Raw genomic sequence first — 19,852 nt, forward strand, 5'->3', positions numbered from 1 at the left:
CTGATGGCAGAGCCATAGGGGACAGGCATTTGCATACTTTACTGGTGGGAATACAAGCTGGACACCACCTAAGGAAGGAATTTGGCAATATCTGGTAAATGCACATGTGCGTTTATCATTTGAATCAACAATGCCACGTCTAGGAGTCTATCTCAAAGACACACTGTCAAAAAAATATGAGAATGTGTGTTCAAGGTTGTTCATCAAAGCCTTGGTTTTAATAGCTAAAGGCTGGAAACAACCCAAATACCTATCAATAGGGAGATGGCTGAGGAAACTGTTTTACATCCACAAATGGAGAAATGTGCAGCTGTAAAAAAAATACATGGAATATCTCTATTTACTGTATGGCATTTCTCCAGGATATAGAAAAAAAGAATAAAAAACTCAACGGAACTTCTAGAGAAAAAATATAGCATATGACATGACAAATTCACAGGATGAGTTGAACAGCAGGTTGGAAACTGCAGAAAAAGATCAGCGAACTTGAACAAAAGCCATTAGAAAGAATTCAAACCCAAGCACAGGGAAGGGCAGGTTGAAAACATAAACAGAGCCTCACTGACACTGAAACAGCATCAAGCTGCCTCAGATACAGACAGCTGGAGTCCCAAAAAGAAGAGACAGACAAAAATAGTTGCAGAAATCGTGGCTGCAACATTTTCAAGTTTGATGAAATTCATAAGTTGAATAAGTTCAATAAGCCTCAAGCAGGACAGAGGAAACTACACTACAGCAGATCATCAACAGATTGCTGAGTACCAGTGACTTTTAAAAAAATTCTAATGGAATTAGAGCAGGGGGTGGGCATTGACTACAAAGGGGCAAGAAGGAGTCTTTTGAAGTGACAGAAATGTTCTCCATCTGGTAACAGGGGTTCATGGGTGAAGACATTTGTCCAAACTCACAGAAAAGCACACTTGGAATCTTTGTGTAAATTATACAGCAGTAACCTTGATTTAAAAGGGAAAAAAAGGCTAGCGCTAACAACTAGGATATCCTTTCAAGCAGATATAAAATAATGACTGGGAGAATCATCATCATTCCCCTTGTCTTTTGCAAGCATGCTGCTCTGAGAGAACTGAGGTTCTTTCTTCCCCTCTGACAGCAGCCCCTGCTCCTGGGAACCCAGTCCCACGGCGCATCCAGAGCAGCCAACAGTTATTCAACCTCAGAGGTGCTGGTGAGTAGTTCTTGGAGTCAAAAAATAAAGTAAAAAATTCGGATCATACCGAGTCCCTTCGGCTTGGGGCTTACCACAAGTGAAGTAGGGAAAGGCCCTTGGGGAGAGGGCGGGCAGGGGGTGGGCCACAGGAGAAAGCATGCGGGCTCCCCGAGGCCCTGGATGGTGCCCCCTCCCCATTAGGAAACGGAGCGCCGGGCTCTGTGCAGTCTTCGTATGGATACGTGCATCCGTGTGTTCTGATCTCAGCCAGCACAAACGTCTGAGGGACTCTGAGAATGAACTGCATCCCACTCCGGAGGAAGACGGTTAGCACTCGAGGGCCCCTAACCAGACGCCCACATTCAACAGTAAGTTCTCCAAATATCACCTCGCCGGCACCAGGAGGGCTGCTCACACACACGAGAGCTGTTACAGGTAACTTTCCAACGGCGGAATAATTTTCTTGGGTGGGAAACAAAATCCTGTGGGAGCCGTGTCCCGGCCAGGAGGGCCAAGCATCGGACAGGTCCGATGGCAGACACTTGGGAGTGACCTGTAGTCTGGAGGTCCGGCTGGTCCCAAGTCCCTGCCTATCACGGGGGTTTGTATCTGACCTTCCAGAAAGCCCTGCAAAGCCTTCTTCTAGTTCCCAGATGCACCAACAGCCGGACACCGGGCTTTGCGCGATGGCTCCTGTCCCTGCTGGGCAATATCTGCACCTGGGACGGAATTCAAAGTGGATCAGAACTCGGTCTGCGAGCGAGGAGAGGGGTGTGAAGCCGCGCCCGGAGCTGCGGGATCCGCAGCCTTCCCGGGCCCGCCCGCTGGGGCTCCCGCAGCCGGGGCGGGTGTCTGGCCCCCGCAGACGCAGGGCCCAGCTGCGCAGGCGACGCGGGACACGGCGCCCCTCCCCGCCGCGGGCAGCGCCGGGGCAGCGGTGCACGCGAGCCCCGCGGCCGCACTGCCCGGCCCGTCCAGCGCCGGGCCTCGCCCCTGCATCCCGGGGATGCCTCCTTTCTCAGGACTTGACCGTGAAACTGCCGCCGCAACACGACACCAGGGCCTCGCTTCTGTGACCCTACGGACCATGTCCCCTCTCTGACTTGTATGTGACGCCCCCCAGACCTGAAGGGCCCCGACAGCGCGGAGCCCGGCGTCCCCCGGCAGGCTCCGCGAAGGCTGGCGTCCACCTCCTCGTCGGTGCGCGGGCTGCGGGGGCTTGGGCACGGCGCGCCCTCGGGGGGCGCCCGGGGAACCTGCTGCTCCAGGGGGCCGCTCTGGACGCCCCCCGCCCACTCGGCCCTCCCATACCCGCCTAAGTCGGAGCGCCAGGACCCCGCGGGGCATGCCGGGAGCCCGGCGCTGGCGGGTGACGTCACTCCGCCGCCGCGCTCCCGTCGCGAACGTGTGTGCGCGGCGACCACGGGACTACGCTTCCCAGGGGGCCGCGCGGCGCTCGCACTTCCGGCAGGGCAGCGGACCCGGAAGCCGCGGCGGGCCGGCGAATCCCGCGGCGACAGCTCGGCGGCGGCGGGAGCATGCGGGGCGGCTGGCGGCCCGGGGCGCGCGGCGCGTTCGTTCCCTCGCGGCGGCGGCGCGTGGCGGCTCTCGCGTGAGCTGCGCGGCCGGAGCGGCGGCTGGGGACGGCGGGGCCCGCGGCGGCGAGGCGAGGCGGGGGCGGGGGGCGGGCGCCATGTGGAGCGGCCGCAGTTCCTTCACCAGCCTGGTGGTAGGCGTGTTCGTGGTGTACGTGGTGCACACCTGCTGGGTCATGTACGGCATCGTCTACACCCGCCCGTGCGCCGGCCACGGCAACTGCATCCTGCCCTACCTGGCGCGGAGGCCCAAGCTGCAGGTGAGCGCGGGGGTGGGGGCTCGAGGACCCCGGGCCGGCGGGGCTGAGGGCCCTGGCACCTGAGTGCTGACCTCAGGGCCCTTCTCTCCTGAGCCCACCCGGGGCCGGCTGGAGGCTGCTGGCCTGGTCCCTGACCTGGGGGTCGTACCCTAAAGACCCGGCCTGCACGGTGGCCCCAGACGGCCCGGGCTGGGGCCCGGGCATCCGGGGTCCGTGTCCCCCGCCCTGCCGATCCGGTGGATGCACACGTTAGCACATTGTGTCCGTGCAGCGGACACGGCAGGCGGCCGTCCTTCCACCGGTCAGAGTTCTGTCCCTCTGGAGTGAAAGGAAGCCTCTGCCGGGCGGCTGGTCAGATGGTCCTCCCTCAGTATAGCTGTCTGACCTGTGTTCTCTGCCAGGGGCCTGGGGAGCTAACTTTCTTGACGTCCTTTTCAGCTAAGTGTGTACACTACCACCCGGTCTAACCTCGGTGGGGAGAACAACGTGGATCTGGTCTTGAACGTGGAGGACTTTGACGTGGAGTCCAAATTTGAAAGGTATCCTTGTGGGACAAAGTGCCAGTGATGGGGTAGACGTTAATCTTGAGATGGTTTGGAAGTTAGCGTTCTGTCTGTAGTAAGGTTCTTATTATGAAGCAGGCGGCGTGCCCTGCTGTCTTGGATGGTGGAGCATTTTAAATGTGGACGTGTGTGATGCATACACAGTGAAACATTTGTTGTTCTTGAAGGTAGAGATGGCGTTGTCACTTAGGAAGTAGCTGACACCAGCCTCTGGTTGCCATGGGCTACACGGCCGTGGGGAGTTTCCAGACGAGCGGGTCTAGGGGTGGAGACACCGTAGTGGGGAACAGACAGCTTATGGTTGCCATGGTTCCCATGGCAAACAAGTGTTTCTCCCTAATGGAAGTAGCTTTAAAGTTATATGCAACGTGTGGTTTTAGTTTTAAGATCTCAGCAAGTATAATTTAAGAAACGATTTGTTTATCAAGAGTCTGCCTTTTCCCTCTGCACTGTCTGGGAGGTGTCAGATGACAGTCATGGAATGTGTGGCACTGGGCTGGACTAAGCATCCTCTATCCAGCCCGCCCCCTCGGAGAGCTTCGGGAGGCAGTGCTGTGGGCAAGGGAAGCCCGCACACTTGGGGCAGCCACTGCCTGCCGGGCCTCTTCAGCCTGTGACCTCGGTGAGTGACTGGCCTCTCTGAGCGCTGTGAAGTGGAGACAGGAAACTCAGGCTTTCAGCTTTCAGGGTAGCTGCCATGCTTTCAGGACAAGTTCTGTAAACATCTGCACTCAGGGCTTCAGGAAAGTCGAGGCAGGTGGGTTTCACTTTTAGTGCTTCTAAAGCTAAAATTAGTTTGAAACAGCATAGTGTATAAAGATGTCGAGTGGTCTCAGGTGCGTGTATCTGCATACAACACGAAGTGGTTGAAGTTGTCATCTGTTCTGCTTTAGGACAGTTAATGTCTCTGTACCAAAGAAAACCAGGAACAACGGCACGCTGTATGCCTACATCTTCCTCCATCATGCGGGCGTGCTGCCATGGCACGACGGGAAGCAGGTGCACCTGGTGAGCCCTCTGACCACCTACATGGTCCCCAAGCCGGAAGAGGTCAATCTGCTCACGGGGGAGTCGGCTACACAGGTGAGCGTCTCGTCAGGTTAGCAGCCGAAGGATGCCTGCGCTCTCCCCTTGGAATTCACACGTGCGTGTCCCTGCACATGCAGCCTGCGTCTAGGGTGGAGTGACTGCTGGAAGATAAAGTGATTTGTAGTTATTGGCATACATATCTATGTTTCAGCTGAATAATTGCCTGTGGGTTTGCAGAGAAACGTTACATCAGATTAGTGATGTGCAATTAAAGTAACCCATTGACGTTCTTTACCCAGATTCCTACTCAGGCTATGGTCCTTCTCAACGCCTAGAGCGTGTGCACCCCTGTGGGGTGCGGGACGGCCCCTGCTGCAGAGCTCAGCTGCGTTGTCACATAGAGTTGGGAGACTCGCTGCACTGTGTGTAGGACAGATGGGACAACTCTTGAGTGTTTAGTCTAAGAGTTTATTTCAAGATTATGAAATAGGCACGTATACAGATTACACTTGTACATCGTATAAAACTGTGGTACAAAGAAACTCTGGAAATCACCTGAGTGGTCACTCATGAAGCTATGGATGGAACAGACGGGTTCTGCCCCTAGGGTCTGTGTTGAATGGAAGGTGGGGTGACTGACAGAGAGGAGGCAGCTGCTTTCCTGGAAGTCTGACACTGCCATGTGTGTTGTGTCCTTGGGAAGACCCCTCTTCTCCCTTCTCTGGGGACAGCATGGCACTGCCTCGAAGGCCTTCCTAGGGCATCAGGGAGGCGGGGAGTGTAAAGGGTGTGGAGGAGTCCCTGGAACATAGAGATGCCAAGTAAAGGTTAGCTGTTGCTGTGACTCGGGAAACCATTTTTATTATAAATTATTATAGCTACACTGTGTCTTTACAGATAAATGATGGCACTGGTTCATAGAATTTATCAATTAGATCTGAAATAAAGATTTTCCCAGCAGTCAGTTGCTTTCTGAATTTAGTTGTGTTTAGGATTGATGCCCAGTTGTTGACACGTTTCCTTCCAGACAACTTGACGTACGTGGTGTAGAAGCAGTCTCCTTACACACCACGGGGCTGTTAGCTCCTGATTGGCTAGGCCTCCTGCAAATGTCCCAGGGCCTCGCCCTTCTCAGATCTGAGAAGTGGGCCTGCTTAGGCTGAGGACCCAAAGCAGGAGTCACTGAGATCCAGGACCACATATTGCAATCTCTGGCTTCTGTTGAGAGAAGCAAGTGAGGGTGCAGGGTCTGGAGGAACTGGCAGCCGTGGGCCCCACATGCCCTGCAGGCTCTGCTTCCCAGCTGTGCTGTCTCGGCACTTGGGCTGTTCCCAGGTGAAGGTGCCGACCGCCCTGCTGCCTCGGACCCTCTCAGGCACGGCATCCCACCCCAGGTTCCTCTTCTCCTGCCAAGTCACTTCTCTCATTTAGCAGCAGATCGAAGCGGAGAAGAAGCCGACAAGTGCCCTGGACGAGCCCGTTTCTCACTGGAGACCAAGACTAACACTGAACGTGATGGTGGACGACTTCATCTTCGATGGGTCCTCCCTGCCCGCTGACGTGCATCGGTACATGAAGATGTAAGTGCCGCTGGGCTGAGGGTGAGCTGAGGACCAGCACTGTGGGGGTGGCGCTGCAGGACACGGGTACCTGCCCGGCCCCGAGCATCGCTCGTTTACTCCCTGAGCTGACAGCAGAGGGGGTGACCCGGGGGTGTTGGAGGTGAAGGAAGCCCCCTGGGATGGTGGCTGACCAGAATCCAAAAACGGGTAGGCCACACTAGCATCCTTGAGCCGTCCCTGTGATGAGAGCCCAGAGGGCGAGAAGGCTGCCTGGAGCACGCCCAGCCTCACCCTCCTCTCCTGGAGGTCTTGCTCACCAAGGTTGCAGCAGAGCTTGGGAAGGGGAAAGAAAGAAAGGGGACGGAGTCCTCTTGCCCTCTGCTCTTGGCAGGGGTGTCCACTGGAGAGAAGGTGGAAGGCACTGATGAGACCGTGTCCCTCTGCACCCCGGGAGGTTTTTGTCCCGTCTGCGTACTGATTACCTCTGTTAGGAACCTCATGGTTTGTTCATTTTACGTTTTCTTGAAAATCAATTTTTAAATAGTTACGTTACTCTCCCTTGCCGTCATTAGTTAAGCATAACTATTGAAATTACTTCAAAGTAGATTATGCTGCATCTCCCTACTTGAAGATTCTCCCCTGTTAAGATCTCCGACTAGATCATCAGGTGGCACCTAGAAGTGGCTGTGATGAGAATTGTTTTCCTTCTTCACTTTTCAGTGGTTCCTGGGGTATTATCATGAGCGTTTTTGCCTTTTTAAAATTTTAATCTTGTTTTTGAATATGTAATACAGTCACATAGTTTAAAGTGTAAAAGATACAGAGAGGTCATTGGGTGAAAAGCGCCTCACTGCCGTTCTCCGATCCCTGGCCCCTCCCAGGTGTCAAAGGTAGATGCGTTTTTATTTCTGTTCTCACTGCATCACTGACTACGCCACATCAGTGCACGGACGGGCCCGTCTCTTTCTGCAGCCTGGATGGGTTCCACGTGTGGCCGGGTCCCCGTTTATTTCCCCATCTCCTCCTGGTGGCCCCTGGGGGTTTCCCACCCGTGGCTGTGACTCTCAGGGAAGACCCATCTGCTTGCATCGGGAAGGCAGCTGCTGGGACTATTGTGACCAAAAGCTACTGAAGGCATTGGTGGGATTTCTCTGGGATAAATGCCGTGTCTCTGTGCTGCATTCAGTCCTCTGAAGGCAACAGAGTTCACGTGGACGTTGACAGCTGTGCTTTGACCCTCAGGATCCAGCTGGGGAAGACCGTGCACTACCTGCCCATCCTGTTCATCGACCAGCTCAGCAATCGGGTGAAGGACCTCATGGTGAGTGTCGCTCCTTCTGGACTCCCGAGACCTCGCGTGTGGCTGCGCCGGCCCTGCTGTGGTCACTGGTGCGCGTGTTTCTCACTTGGCGTGGGCGTGCTCTGGGCTTGCTGCTGGCTGGCGGTGGGGTCCCTACGAGCCGCTCCCTCCCCAAGGCCTCACACCCTCGCTGTGAAAGGCTCTGGAAAGATCTTTTGCTAAATGGATGGTGGGTGTGAGGAGCCCGTGGAAGGGCCTCGTGTTGTTCGAAACTGCTTGTGAATGCTGCTCCATTGAACCTGAGGTTTCTGACTCGAAGGCACAGACTGATTCAGAAAGTGTCTTGAGCAAGCTGCTTCCTCCAGGGCTGGCCCTGTGTAGTGTCGCCACCGCCTTGGAGCCCATGGCTGCCCAGGGCGGTCCAAGGGCCCGGCTGAGGCACGCGGGTGGACAGGAGCTCTGGCGCCCTGTCCTCTGGGGCAACGATGGTGCCCCCTCTCTCAGGGTGGGTTGGAGGGTGAATGAGATCTGCCAGCCTTCGGCCAACAGTGGTCATGATGGTTGACGTCCCACATCACTTGCCATGTGCCAGGCACTGTGCCGAGCACGGGACAGACATTGAAAGTCCCGGAGCTGGTCCTGTGGAGGTGTCACTGCTGTCCTTGTTTCACGGGGGCTTTTTCGGGTCACGGGTGACCTGAGCAGAGCTGGATTAACTGCCCTGTGCTGCCGCTCATTTGTGAGCATTCACCAGGAGCCAAGCCATGTCTTCTCCCCCTTAACGTTTCCAGCGTTTCTGAAGTGGGCGCTTTGCCCATGTTACAGACGAGAAAGCAGAGGCCTGGAGAGCACAGGTGGCTGGCCGGGCCCCCGGCCCCGCCCTCCTGCCTCCTGCCAGCCGAGACACCCAGGATTGACCGTCACTGCACCGCGGTTCACTGGGGCCCCACGGGGTCCCTGAGACACTGGGCCCTGCGCTTTCTGGGTGCCGACGGCACCTGCGTGGCCTGCAGGCCAGGGCGGGCAGTTACAGTCCCTTCTTGGTGTTTTCTGGAGGGTGCATGGTGTTGCGTGCAAACCTCCGGCCATGCCCGGTTCTGCTGAGCCGCACAGACGGTGCTTTGTAGCCCTTGATGCCGCTGTGGTTGCTGTGGGTAAAGCCCCAGTGCTGGCTTCTCGCAGGGCCTTAGGAAGTGGTGAGGAGGGTGTGGTGGGGCCGCTGGAGGTTCCGGGGCGGCGTTTTCAGAGCACCTGCCTGTTCCCTGTCACGTGGGTTTAGTGACCCCGTGTTCCGTGGTTTAGTGAAAGGCCTGACGGTCAAGGGTGCCATTGTCCACAGACACAGAATCTCGCGTACAGGCAGCTAGCTTTTCCCAGATCCCCTCTGTGTCCCTAACGGTTTGTCTCGCTCGGAGCTGTCTGTGGACAACCACCAAGCCTGCTGGGGTGATGGGGCACTGCCCACTTGCCGGGGCCTAGACAGCGGCCCTGCCGTGGGATGGGCCTGGTCTGCCGCCCACCTGCCCTGAGGCCGGTGCCCTGCATGGGGTGACCCGATGCCTGGGCCTGTTGTTAGTTGATCTGGGCACGTTCTGGTTGCCGGGCTTACAACGTCAGCCACGTTCACTGAAGGGTCGTGGTGAGTGAGTTAGGTCCAGTGGGTCTGAAGGCACAGCCCTCACTCGATGTTGTGGAATGTGGCACTCCTGTGCCCGTGACCCTTGGGAGTGAGGGGGTCACTGCCCCGTGTGCTGCCGGGGGCCTCCCCGCAGGGCGTCTTGGGACCTGGCCACCATGGCCCACAGTACTGAGGGCCGCGTGTGCGCAGGACGCCGTGACCACGCCGTCCTTCCTGAGGCGGCCCTCCCCCCCATTCTGTGCGTCCTCATGAGCCCGGCTCAAGTTCGGCCTCTCCCTGAAGCTTTCTGCTGTCCCCCAGATGAGGGTGACGCCTGCCCGCGCTCCGTACTTCACCCTCTCCCGGAGCACTCGACCGTGTGTGTGGCTGGGCTGCATGTGCCTCCCACACGTTCCAGCCCTTTCGGGTGGGGTGCTGAGGCTCCCTCAGGCCTGTGCTCGGCTCAGCTGCGCGAGCAGGTACCTCTCACACGCTGGTGGAGCCGCTCCTGCTGAGGAAGGAGGTAGAGGGAGGGCCAGCTCACGGGGCTGTGGTCACGAGAGACGTGTAGGAGGGTGAGTGTGCCCTCAGGAAATGCTGTGAGCACTTCGTGGAGGGGGACCCGGTTCTGAGAGGACAGCGTCGTGGACACCAGAGCCCCGAGAGAGGGGCAGGAGGAGGAGGAGGGATGTTGGGAAACTCAGCCCCGGGTCTGACCCTGCGGCCCGACACCTGGTACGGGCGTCTAGAGCAGACGGTGGCCACGTGGGCCCCGGCTCTGAAGCTCCGCCTCTGCTGCGCACGGGCGTGGTTGGCGTGAAGCTTGCAGAAAGAGCTGTGCTCCCCTCCAGTGCAGTGTGGCCCAGGGCTCGTGGCTCGGGGGCAGGAGTCCCTGGGCAGAGGGCTGCGGCTGGGCTCTCACGGTGCCGTCCTCCCCCGCAGGTCATAAACCGCTCCACCACCGAGCTGCCTCTCACCGTGTCCTACGACAAGATCTCGCTAGGGCGGCTGCGCTTCTGGATCCACATGCAGGATGCCGTGTTTTCCCTGCAGCAGTTCGGTGAGGCTGCCCTACAGGCTGGCCCGGAGCCTGCTGGACGGAGCCATCCTGGAGCTCTGAGTCCAGATAGCTTTATGCAGACTCCAGGAGCCTCTCCGCCTCCCAGTGCGGGCTCCTGCTCATCATTCCAGTCAAGGGTCACCAGTGTCTTGTTTCCGTTTTCTGAGCTTGAAAACGTCCTTGTTGATTACCTGAATATTTGGTTCGTTCGGATTGTGGTATTTGAAACAACACCATTTGGGTTGCCGCCCTTCGCTGCTGACGAGACCAAGTCCTGCCTCCAGCAGCCACTCCGACTTCAAGTCAGGTCCACCCGCCCATTTCACATTGTGTGTTTTTGTGCCTTTTCAGGATTTTCAGAGAAAGATGCCGATGAAGTGAAAGGGATTTTCGTTGATACCAACTTGTATTTCTTAGCGTTGACCTTCTTTGTTGCAGCATTTCATGTGAGTGGGTCACTGCATTCTCGTCGGTGATCGGTCATGGTGGGTGTGGGCAGCTCCTCGGGCACCAGCCGTCCTCACCTGGGGGACTCGGGTGGCACTGCCCACCTTGACGGCCCCGTGGTGGCCAGCAGACCTGAGAATTGGCAGGCCGTCATCCTGGGGCCTCTCACCCAGCTCAGAAGAGGGGGCCTACGGCATCTGGACCTCGGGGCGCTGGCCACCGTAAGGTCTTGGGGCTTTTCTGCTGGTTGTGGAGGCCATTTTGAAAAGAGATCCAGAATCAGAGAGATTAATGAATGACTTTGCAAAATAAGTACTTCATTGTATAAATTGTAGAATGGCGATTTTAATGTTAAAAAATCCAGCCCTGTGTGTGGAATCCCTCTCTGAGTATGGAGTCTCAAGGCTGGCAGGAGAAAGCCGTCCCCACGGGGCAGCTGTGCTGCACTCGGGGTCCAGATGGGATGATGTGGGCCGAAGGAGCAGTGCTGCAGCTGTCGCGCAGAGCCTGGGGACTGGCTGCCAGTCAAGCTAAAGCTTTCCAAAACCGTGCTAGGAAACAGCAGGTGTCATCAACAGGTCAGCGTGTCAGGACGAGCCCGTGCACTTCTGAGGCAGCGGGCACACTGTGCGCTCACTGGCGGCACAGGGATGGGGGGAAGCTTTCAGAGGTCCCTGTGGGCCCCGCACACACGAGTGGAGTCAGAGATGCTCGCAGTAGACGCGGCCCCTGTGAAGCCCACGGTGGTAGATGAGACGCGTGGCCAGGGGATTTCAGGACACTTGGGGGCCGTCTTGGTGTGTCCTTGCGGTCTGGGCCCGGTGCACACCTGCGTCTCACGGAGCACATAAGTGACGGGACAGCTGCGATGCTGACGGCTGTCCTTGCTGCTGCTTTTTCAGCTGCTTTTTGATTTCCTGGCGTTTAAAAACGACATCAGCTTCTGGAAGAAAAAGAAGAGCATGATTGGAATGTCCACCAAAGCAGGTAGACGTGCTCCGACTTCTGCCCCACTCCTGTAGCGTACGCCGCTGTTGGTAAGGCAGGCTGCAGTTCACTGTGAGAGCTGACGTCGACGCACGTCTGCGAGAAAGGCTAGTTGCAGGCCTCATCCCCTGCCCTTGCTCAGGAGAGGCCTTGACCACGTTTGTGACAACCGGGGAGGGTGCTGTCTCCAAGGCTGCGGTGAATGTGGTGGAGCACAGGGCCATGGAGGTCCCACAGCCAGGCCGCCTCGGCGATGACGTGGATGCGGCTTCTCAGTGCCCGTCTCTGTCGGTCAGGGGTCAGGTTTGGCTGCCAAGCGAGTGTCTCCAACAAGAGGCAGTTCTTTTCCTCCCGTGGAAATGACACACCCACGTGGGTGGTCTGGCTGCTTGGGTGGCCCCCGATGTCATCCGTGTCTCAAGTTCCACTGTCCTGCCCTCTGCTTTCCTGGGAGAGGATGGGGCCCCCTGCTGGGTTCTCCTGCCCCCTCCCCTCGCCTTTTCAGGGTCTTACGGGGCAGCAGACGGCTATGGCCCTGAGCAGGGTTTGTGGGTCCCCGAGTCTGTGCCCAGGGAAGGCAGCAGGCGTCCTCCCCTCTGGGGCCCGCACCCCTGGCGAGCTCCCACATAGGCAGGACACTCACTCCATGCAGTGTCTTCTAAAGTACAGCTTAAAGGAAAAAGCACAGCTTCTAAAAGATAGACGCGTTATCACAGAACTGGTGTAAAAACAGGAGAGCATGGAGTCAGAGTACAGGGGAGCAAGTCTTCATGATCCCAGTCAGGAGCCCATTTCTCGGTGTGTTTTCTGTGCGTTTGTCTGTTTGCAGATACACTCATGTTTACAGAGCTGAGATTTCCTTCTGTTCCGTCCTGTAGCCTTTCATGGTCCTTTTAAAACGTTTTCCATAGCCCCGCATGGTCTATTTTTTAATGGATTCAGGGGGAGAAACACTTGAAGCTCTGTGTGCGTGCATGTGGAGAGCTGAGTGCGTGTTCTTGGGGGGCTGCACACGTGTGGGCATGTGTGTGAGGAGTGGAGGCGGCCAGCCCCTCTCATCACGGCCCACCCCGCTCCCATCCCCAGTGCTCTGGCGCTGCTTCAGCACGGTGGTCATCTTCCTGTTCCTGCTGGACGAGCAGACGAGCCTGCTGGTGCTGGTCCCAGCGGGCATCGGAGCCGCCATCGAGGTGAGTTGAATTGTCCCTCTGGGCGGTGGTGTGAGTTGTCCAGTCCCTGGGCCCGAGCGCCCAGTGCAGTCAGACCCTGCCTCCCTGCCTAAGGAGTGATGTGCAGGCAGGGAAAGGGTGCAGCGGCTGTGGGTTTTGAACAAAGCCAGAGCCTGGAAGGTGGCCTCTGATGGCTCTGCGTTTCTTGTTGTGGAGAAAGCATCAGCTCCTCACATCCATCCGTGGAGCATATTTTAACACGTTGGATAAACTCCAGCGCAGCCTGTGCTGTGCTGGACTCTGTACGCAGCAGAAGTATGCGACGTGGCCTCAAGAAGCTTGGTGCCCTGGGACCGGCCCGTGGGGCAGGCGGGCTTGGGGCCAAGCCTTGAGGACAGGGGTAGGGTTGGGATGCAAGAGCAGTGGAGGGGGTGGCAGGCCAGGGTGTCCCTGCTCTGCAAGTCCCAGCCCTCCTCGGGCTCTGTGCTGCCGCCCTGACCATGAGCCTCAGCTGTGGCCATATTCCTACCTCCTTGCCTGCGGATGCCGCTCATGTGACTGTCCCGTCTGGGACTGCACTTGCACTGCCCGTCGAGGGGGAGCGCTGGCAGGGGACCCTCTTGTAGCCTCAACCCACAGTGTAGAAACTGATCTCAAAGACAGTTGTCCTAGTCCTTCATCAGTGAGGCGGCAAGTGGGGGTGGGTCCCGGAGAGACCCAGAAATGGCAGGACTTGAGGCGGAAGCTTGGGGCCTACGGGGTGATTTTGGAGGTGGTGGGGTGGGTGAGCCAGCCAGCTGCAGGTGAGCTGGGAAGGGGCCGGGGCCCAGAGGAGGACGGCCAGGCCGAGTGCCGGTTTTGTGGGTGCCAAGGGGAGGTTGTAGCATCCACGTGGCCGACAAGCTCACTGGGTTGGTGTGGAGGCCACGAGCCAGCTCCCCGGGCGCCTGCGGTGAACTGTGAGAACGGCAGGGGAGGCGGAGCAGTCAGCCTGGGGCCAGGGGTGGAGACGCGGCCTGAGCCTACAGGCCCTGTGGTGGGTCACTGTCCAGTCGTGAGTTCCGGCCCTGCTTTGGTCACGGCCTCGGGATCGTAAATGTCAGTTTCTGGTTCTTTTCTCTCAGCTGTGGAAAGTGAAAAAGGCGTTGAAGATGACTGTTGTTTGGAGAGGCCTAAGGCCCCAGTTCCAGGTGAGCGTCTGTGCTGTAAGGACTCAGCCCCCTCCTCTCTGCGGACTGTCATCTCCCTCCCTCCTGTCCGCATGGACTTCCTTCCTCTCTTGACGGCCCGCCGCTCATCACACCAGATGTCTGCCGGTGTCTCTTTTAGTTACCCCCAGTCAGGTGCGGAACCCTGGGAGGGGGTGACTGTCACTTGATCCCATGGCTGGCCACCTGAGTAGGTGGGAACGCACAGGCGTCTCGGAGGGCGGCGGGCAGAGCTGGTCCCCGCCGTGGCAGCCCTGCAGTCCCCGTGGCCTGTCCTGTGTTGGCTTTGTGATGATGGCTAATTCTGGGTTCACATGGGGATTTCTTGATCATGGGCCTGGCGGTCACTTCCCACTCCCGTAACGGACACAGGACGAGGGTCTGGCGGGCTGGGTGTCACGGCTGTGCCTCCACGCGCTCCCTCAGGGGCGTGATGCTGCCGGGTTGCAGTTCACACCAGATTCCCAAGCAGCTGCTGCTCTGGAGAGGCACTTGTCCCCAGGTACTGGATGTGGGCGAGTTCCCGGCGGGTCAGGGCTGGGATGGGCGCCAGTTGGAGGTTTCTGGCCGTGAAGCTGACTCTTCTTCCTTCGATGGACTGTAGTTGAGAACCTTGACATTCATGACGCTCGGCTTTCCAGGTCTAAGCAGATGGAGGACAGAAAACTCAACAGATGGGGTGCAGTGTGTTGTCTCCTTAGTTACCCCAGCGAGTCCACCTTTCCTGGCTTAAGAGCTGTGCGAAAAGTGTATCTGTACAAAAGAAGTGGTTTCACTGCAAAAAATAGCAGAACTGGGACAAGGAAGCAGCCCTGGAGAGTGAAACACATATTACCGGGGTGGCGTCCCCCACACCTAGCACACGGTGTGGCCCGCGAGGTCCAGGCCAGGAAGGGAGAATCACTGCCCATCAGGTCCTCTCTGGGCCCCTCTGGCTCTGAAGGATGGAGAGAGCTGTGCCGTCATGCTGACTACAGGCCTTGACGGAGGGTTCAGAAAAACTCACCCTGGGGTCGCCAGAGCGCGGCTGGGCGGGGGGTTCCTGTGGGTCAGCATATGGCCTGTCGCTCCTTCAGCCACAGCTGAGCCGTGCTCGGACACCTGCCTTAGGTCAGTTAATTAACGTGGTTGTGTTGCTTTTGTAACAGTTCGGCTCTTACAGTGAATCTGAGAGGAAGACTGAGGAGTATGACACCCAGGTGAGCAGCAGGGGCGACGGGGGTGTGCGCAGGCAGGGAACGCAGCCCGGCATCCTGGGAGACGGTGCCCCTCCTGGACCGCTCATGGCGGAGAGGCCGTGCTGGTGGCACCTCCTTGAGCTGAGCTGCCGGGTGACCACGTCTCCTTGGATTTCCGACTTGGGAAGGAGGGCTGGAAGGGCTTCCCTCTGTTCCCTGTCCTTGCAGGTAACCCCATGTCCGTGTCGTCCCACGTGGTCAGGGGACATCTTTCTTTTTCATAAGGAGATCCTTCTCCTGTGGTTCACTGTGGTTGCTGCGAGCTCGCTCTGTCACCAAAACCGTGGTGACCCCCAGGAGGGCCCCGTGTCCCGAGGCCATCCTGTGGGAGCTGCGGTTTCCAGGGTGATTCATCACATGTCCTGGACAGGGATGGTTTTAGTTGTGGTTGAGTGGGCGTCAGTTTGCCTTCCAGTCTTTGTTGGGATCACAGTCAAGTTCAAGTCAGAATAGACAGCGTGACGTAACTGCATTCCTGGAAGGCAGTCCTGACACGCAGTTCTAGGAGAGCGTCCTCAGGTTTCTCCCGATACGTCCATTCCTTGCTGTGTCGTAGGTTGGTTTGTCTTTCGTGAGCCAGTGTTGACATGTTACTGTTGACGCCCATGGTTCACGTCAGGCCCCGCTCTGGCTCTTGCGTGTTCCGTGGTCTGGACGAATGTGTGCTGGCGTGTGCTCTCCTTTCCTGCACCACACAGACTAGTTCACAGCCCTAAACATCATAGGCTTTTTGCCCGTCTGTCTGTCTCCACCCTTGTGAGTTAGCTCCCTGCAGTACCCTACAGGGTCGGATGCTGGGATGCTAACCGGGGTGGTCTGTCCCACAGGCCATGAAGTACCTCTCATACCTGCTCTACCCTCTGTGTATCGGGGGCGCCATCTATTCGCTGCTGAACATCAAGTACAAGAGGTGGGTGTGCCCAGACTCCACACCTGCTGCCTGTCAGCGGGAAGGCCCGTTTGGTTACTGACAGCCCGCAAACCGTGCCCGGCCTGCTGCTGCGGCACTTGGGGCCAAGCCGGCTCTGGGCCTCTGTCTCCTCTAGCGTAGAGAGTAGTAGGGCCCAACCCATCCTCGTGGGGTCGAGAGTGCTCGTGGGAGCAGAGCTCGGAGTTGAAGACAGCCTGAGGCTCATCACACGGTATCCCCTTGTCCCTTTCTTCTGAGCGGTGGGCACATAGAGAGACGTCCCCAGCCCCGCACTGGTGTTTGAGACGAGGTTCGGAACGAAGCACAGCTGCTCTGTCCGGGTGCCGCAGAGGGGCTGGGGGAAGACGGGTGAGGACGTGGCTCTGAGAGCTGTGCACGGGCCTCTTTCGTTCTTGCATCTCAATGGAAGTTCTGAAGGAAGAAATCTGTCAGCGTGAAGTAGCCTGAGTTCCTCAGAACTTGTCCGTGCAGGTCTGCGCTGGCCGGGTGCCATAGCATCCGGGCGCCAGGCTCGGCCTCTGGAATCCAGCCAGGGCCCCAGGCTGCAGTTTGCAGACCCCACACCTCATGTGGGCACTGAGGGTTTCCACAGAAGAGTCGTTTCCGTCAATGTGACACCAACACCCACGAACAGGAGTCAGGCTTCCCCCGGTGACGGTTCTCTCTTGCGTTTCAGCTGGTATTCCTGGTTGATCAACAGCTTCGTCAACGGTGAGCCCCGGGTTTTCCGACACAGCAACAGCATTTACAGCAGCTATAACCTTTTATTGCTGCTGCTCGTAACCCAGTGGGATTTGAGGTCACCCGTGAGGCCCTCTGCCCTGCCCACCGCTTGCTGGGCCCAGGACACCTGGTGTGCCTTCGAGCACCCCTCATGGGCTGCCCGAGACGGGGAGCTCCGAGCAGCCTGTTTTTCCTAAACACGAGCAGTAACAACACTGCCGTGACACAGGATTCCTCGGAGCAGACCAAAGCACCAGACCCCAGTATGTGGTGCGCTGCATGGGCCGGGGTCCGCTCCTCGGAGGAGCGCCCCTCCTGCCTTAGGTGGGCGTGGCCGCTTCTAGGCTGGCCCTGGCTACAGTGCTGGCTCTCTGTGGGCAGTTAAGGGCCAGGGCCTGTCTACGGGGAGCAGACATGACAGGCTCCTGGCTGCGTGGTCAGTGGGTGTGATTCCTAAAAAGCCGCAGCTGCCAGGGCAGGGCTGTGTGGGGCAGGAGCCCCGTGTTCACTGCCCCAGCGCTCGCTTGCCGCTTTGGGTGAGAGTCACAGTGATTCATACAGAGGATTTGCTCCATGGAGTCAGTCTTTGCCAGCCAGAAAGCCACGGCCTGTAAAGACTGGCCTCGGGGCCTGTCTGGGTGTTAGTCCTCGTGCCCCGGGTGCACAGGGGAGAGGGCGTGTGTCCTGGCTCCTCTCCACGCCCGTGTCTCTTCCTCAGGGGTGTACGCGTTTGGCTTCCTCTTCATGCTGCCCCAGCTCTTCGTGAACTACAAGGTAAGGCCACGTCCCTGTCCCGACGCTCGCCCACGTCCGTGCCACCCACCACTGACGGCACCGTGTCTGCTTGTCTCCAGATGAAGTCAGTGGCGCACCTGCCCTGGAAGGCCTTCACCTACAAGGTCAGTGCTCGGCCGCGTGAGCGCTGCGTGCTGCCTGGCCGAGCTTCTGTGGATGCAGGGGGGGAGTCTCCTTTAAAACGGGAGCCGTGCTGATGCTGCAAGACTGTGCTTCTCGGACGTCGTAGCCACAGGAGACATTTCCTTGGGTTAAAAATCACATTACTTCTTGGCAATGCGCATCAAAAATCAGATGCCCCTTGACCCAGTGGCTGGGCGCCTGGGGCGGTGGATCCGTGTCCACCCGGAGGTCCCACGGGTTGGGCTGCCCTGAGGGTTGTCTTGGCACATCGAGGCCAGTCCCACGTGGTGGAGTTGGGACACGAGGCCTTCCAGTGCTTGTTGAGTCCACGTGACTCAGCCTTGAATTAGTGCTATGCGGTTTGCGAGGGGAACCTGAGTTAAAACGTGTGCTTCGGTTTTCTGAAGTTAAACAGCCCGTCCTGAGAAGGGCCCGTATGCTCCGAGCCCGTGTCTTCAGGACGGTTCTCTGGGTTTCCTGCCATGTGGAGCCTGGGGAGAGGCCGAGCCCCAGGCCATCCAGGGCCCTTCGTGCCCTCGTTTTTGCCTTTTTTCTATTGCCAGCGTCGCCTGCCCTGAGGATGACTGACACAGGGTGGGGTGGGGCTTGGGCCGGGAAGCGTGGCGGGCGTCCTCTCACCTTCCCCGTCTACACCGCACGGCAGGCATTCAACACCTTCATAGACGACGTCTTCGCCTTCATCATCACCATGCCCACCTCCCACCGGCTGGCGTGTTTCCGGGACGACGTAGTGTTCCTTGTTTACCTCTACCAGCGGTGGTGAGTGCGCCAGGGGTGGGATCGCCCGGGCGCCTGGTCATCCTGTGGGGAGGGGGCGATTTGCAGGTGGTGGTCCTCTCCTGTGTAAACGAGCGTTCCGGTTGCCAGTGGTGGGGTGTGGAAGAGGTGGCTCCCCCTGCCTCCGGCTGTAGGAGGGCTTGCTTCTGCCTGAAGGGTGTGAGTAGCCTGCAAGCACAGCTCTCCTTGGAGGACGCGAGCATTCGTCCTCCTCGATGTCGGGCAGAGCGGAAAGGACACTGCCTCAGGCCCCTGTGCTGCACTCTGCATCAGGAGGATGGGGCCCCCTGGGGCGGGCCTCCCCTGGGGGGTGTCCAGACCCCACTGCTTTGGCACAGCTGTCCTAGGCCTCTGATCGCAGAGCTCAGTCCTGAGTGCAGAGCTCTGGCCTGTCCATTAAAAATAAAACCTCAGCAGGAGGGCACAAGGTGAACCCCCGAAATTCCTCTCCCACAGTAAGCTTCAGATGATTCGATTCTTAGTTATTGAAAATCGAGAGCACAGCTGTTCTCCCTTCAGGAAAGGTGGAGCTCCAGGAGCGTCTTGGTGTCGTTGCAGGCTTTATCCTGTGGATAAGAGCAGAGTGAACGAATTCGGGGAGTCCTACGAGGAGAAGCCCCAGCGGAAACCCCACACAGACTGAGCCCCCCGCTGGGGCCGCTTTCAGCTGCCGCCACACAGCAAAGCTTGGACTGTCGGCTACTGAGTGTTTTTGGACGCTTCTGGTGGAATTCCCTGGACATTACATCTTCTGCATTGCCAAAATCTGAACGTTTCCCTTACGTCTCCTGAGCCCCCTTACGTTGTGTTGAGAGGAGCTGGCAGCACTCACGACGTGCCCCCGACGTGCAGACATCAGTCTCGGTCACTGGGCTGCTGGGTGCTCGGTGCAGGGGCCTCACCCAGTGTCCCTACCCGCAGACACCGAGGCAGGGAGGTGCAGATCTGCATTTCAGGGTGTCTGTAAGTGCTCCGTACGTGATTCAAATGCCTCTTTACACCCATTCCCCGTAGACTCTGGGATCAAATGGCTTTTATCCTTTTTGTTTAAATTTGACTATTTTAAAGCTTAATGTATGTATGTTTCTATTTTAAAATAAATTTCTCTGGCTGGAACATTTTTCTTGGCCTCAGATGACATGAAGAGTGTTTCAGATCCTTCAGTTTACCCTGTTCCCAGAAATGAACACGCGATGAGGGTTTACTTATGCATTTGTTAAAAGGAGCAAATTTAAAGAAGCTCTCCCAAGCCTTTGAATCATGAATGTTCTTAAGTATTTA

The 19,852-nt window shown here is 57.8% G+C and overlaps 1 protein-coding gene across 2 annotated transcripts; it reads left to right on the plus strand.

Annotated features, from left to right (window-relative positions):
* The first annotated feature begins 2,712 nt into the window (after positions 1–2,712).
* Positions 2,713–19,692, plus strand: CLPTM1L (CLPTM1 like). 2 transcript variants are annotated; one of them, XM_058564386.1, is made up of 17 exons: positions 2,713–3,020; positions 3,459–3,559; positions 4,477–4,666; positions 6,044–6,192; positions 7,417–7,495; positions 10,035–10,152; positions 10,504–10,598; positions 11,502–11,586; positions 12,673–12,776; positions 13,880–13,945; positions 15,112–15,162; positions 16,029–16,111; positions 16,809–16,843; positions 17,574–17,629; positions 17,710–17,754; positions 18,438–18,553; positions 19,130–19,692. In XM_058564386.1, the coding sequence occupies exons 1-17, from the start codon at positions 2,859–2,861 to the stop codon at positions 19,212–19,214; spliced, it is 1,620 nt and encodes a 539-aa protein (XP_058420369.1). In that variant the 5' UTR covers positions 2,713–2,858; the 3' UTR covers positions 19,215–19,692. The 2 variants fall into 2 exon arrangements, with proteins under 2 accessions (XP_058420369.1, XP_058420370.1); XM_058564387.1 differs by having other exon boundaries at positions 2,714–3,020; positions 6,047–6,192.
* Positions 19,693–19,852: the final 160 nt, after the last annotated feature.

The sequence above is a fragment of the Diceros bicornis genome, chromosome 20, assembly GCF_020826845.1.
Source record: "Diceros bicornis minor isolate mBicDic1 chromosome 20, mDicBic1.mat.cur, whole genome shotgun sequence".
Classification (NCBI taxonomy): Eukaryota; Metazoa; Chordata; class Mammalia; order Perissodactyla; family Rhinocerotidae; genus Diceros; species Diceros bicornis.

Coding starts and splice junctions, on each gene's coding strand:
- CLPTM1L (XM_058564386.1), top strand. CDS start 2,859: ATGTGGAGCGGCCGCAGTTCCTTCACCAGCCTGGTGGTAGGCGTGTTC. Junction 3,021..3,458: donor CGCGGAGGCCCAAGCTGCAG/GTGAGCGCGGGG, acceptor CGTCCTTTTCAG/CTAAGTGTGTACACTACCAC. Junction 17,755..18,437: donor GGAAGGCCTTCACCTACAAG/GTCAGTGCTCGG, acceptor ACCGCACGGCAG/GCATTCAACACCTTCATAGA.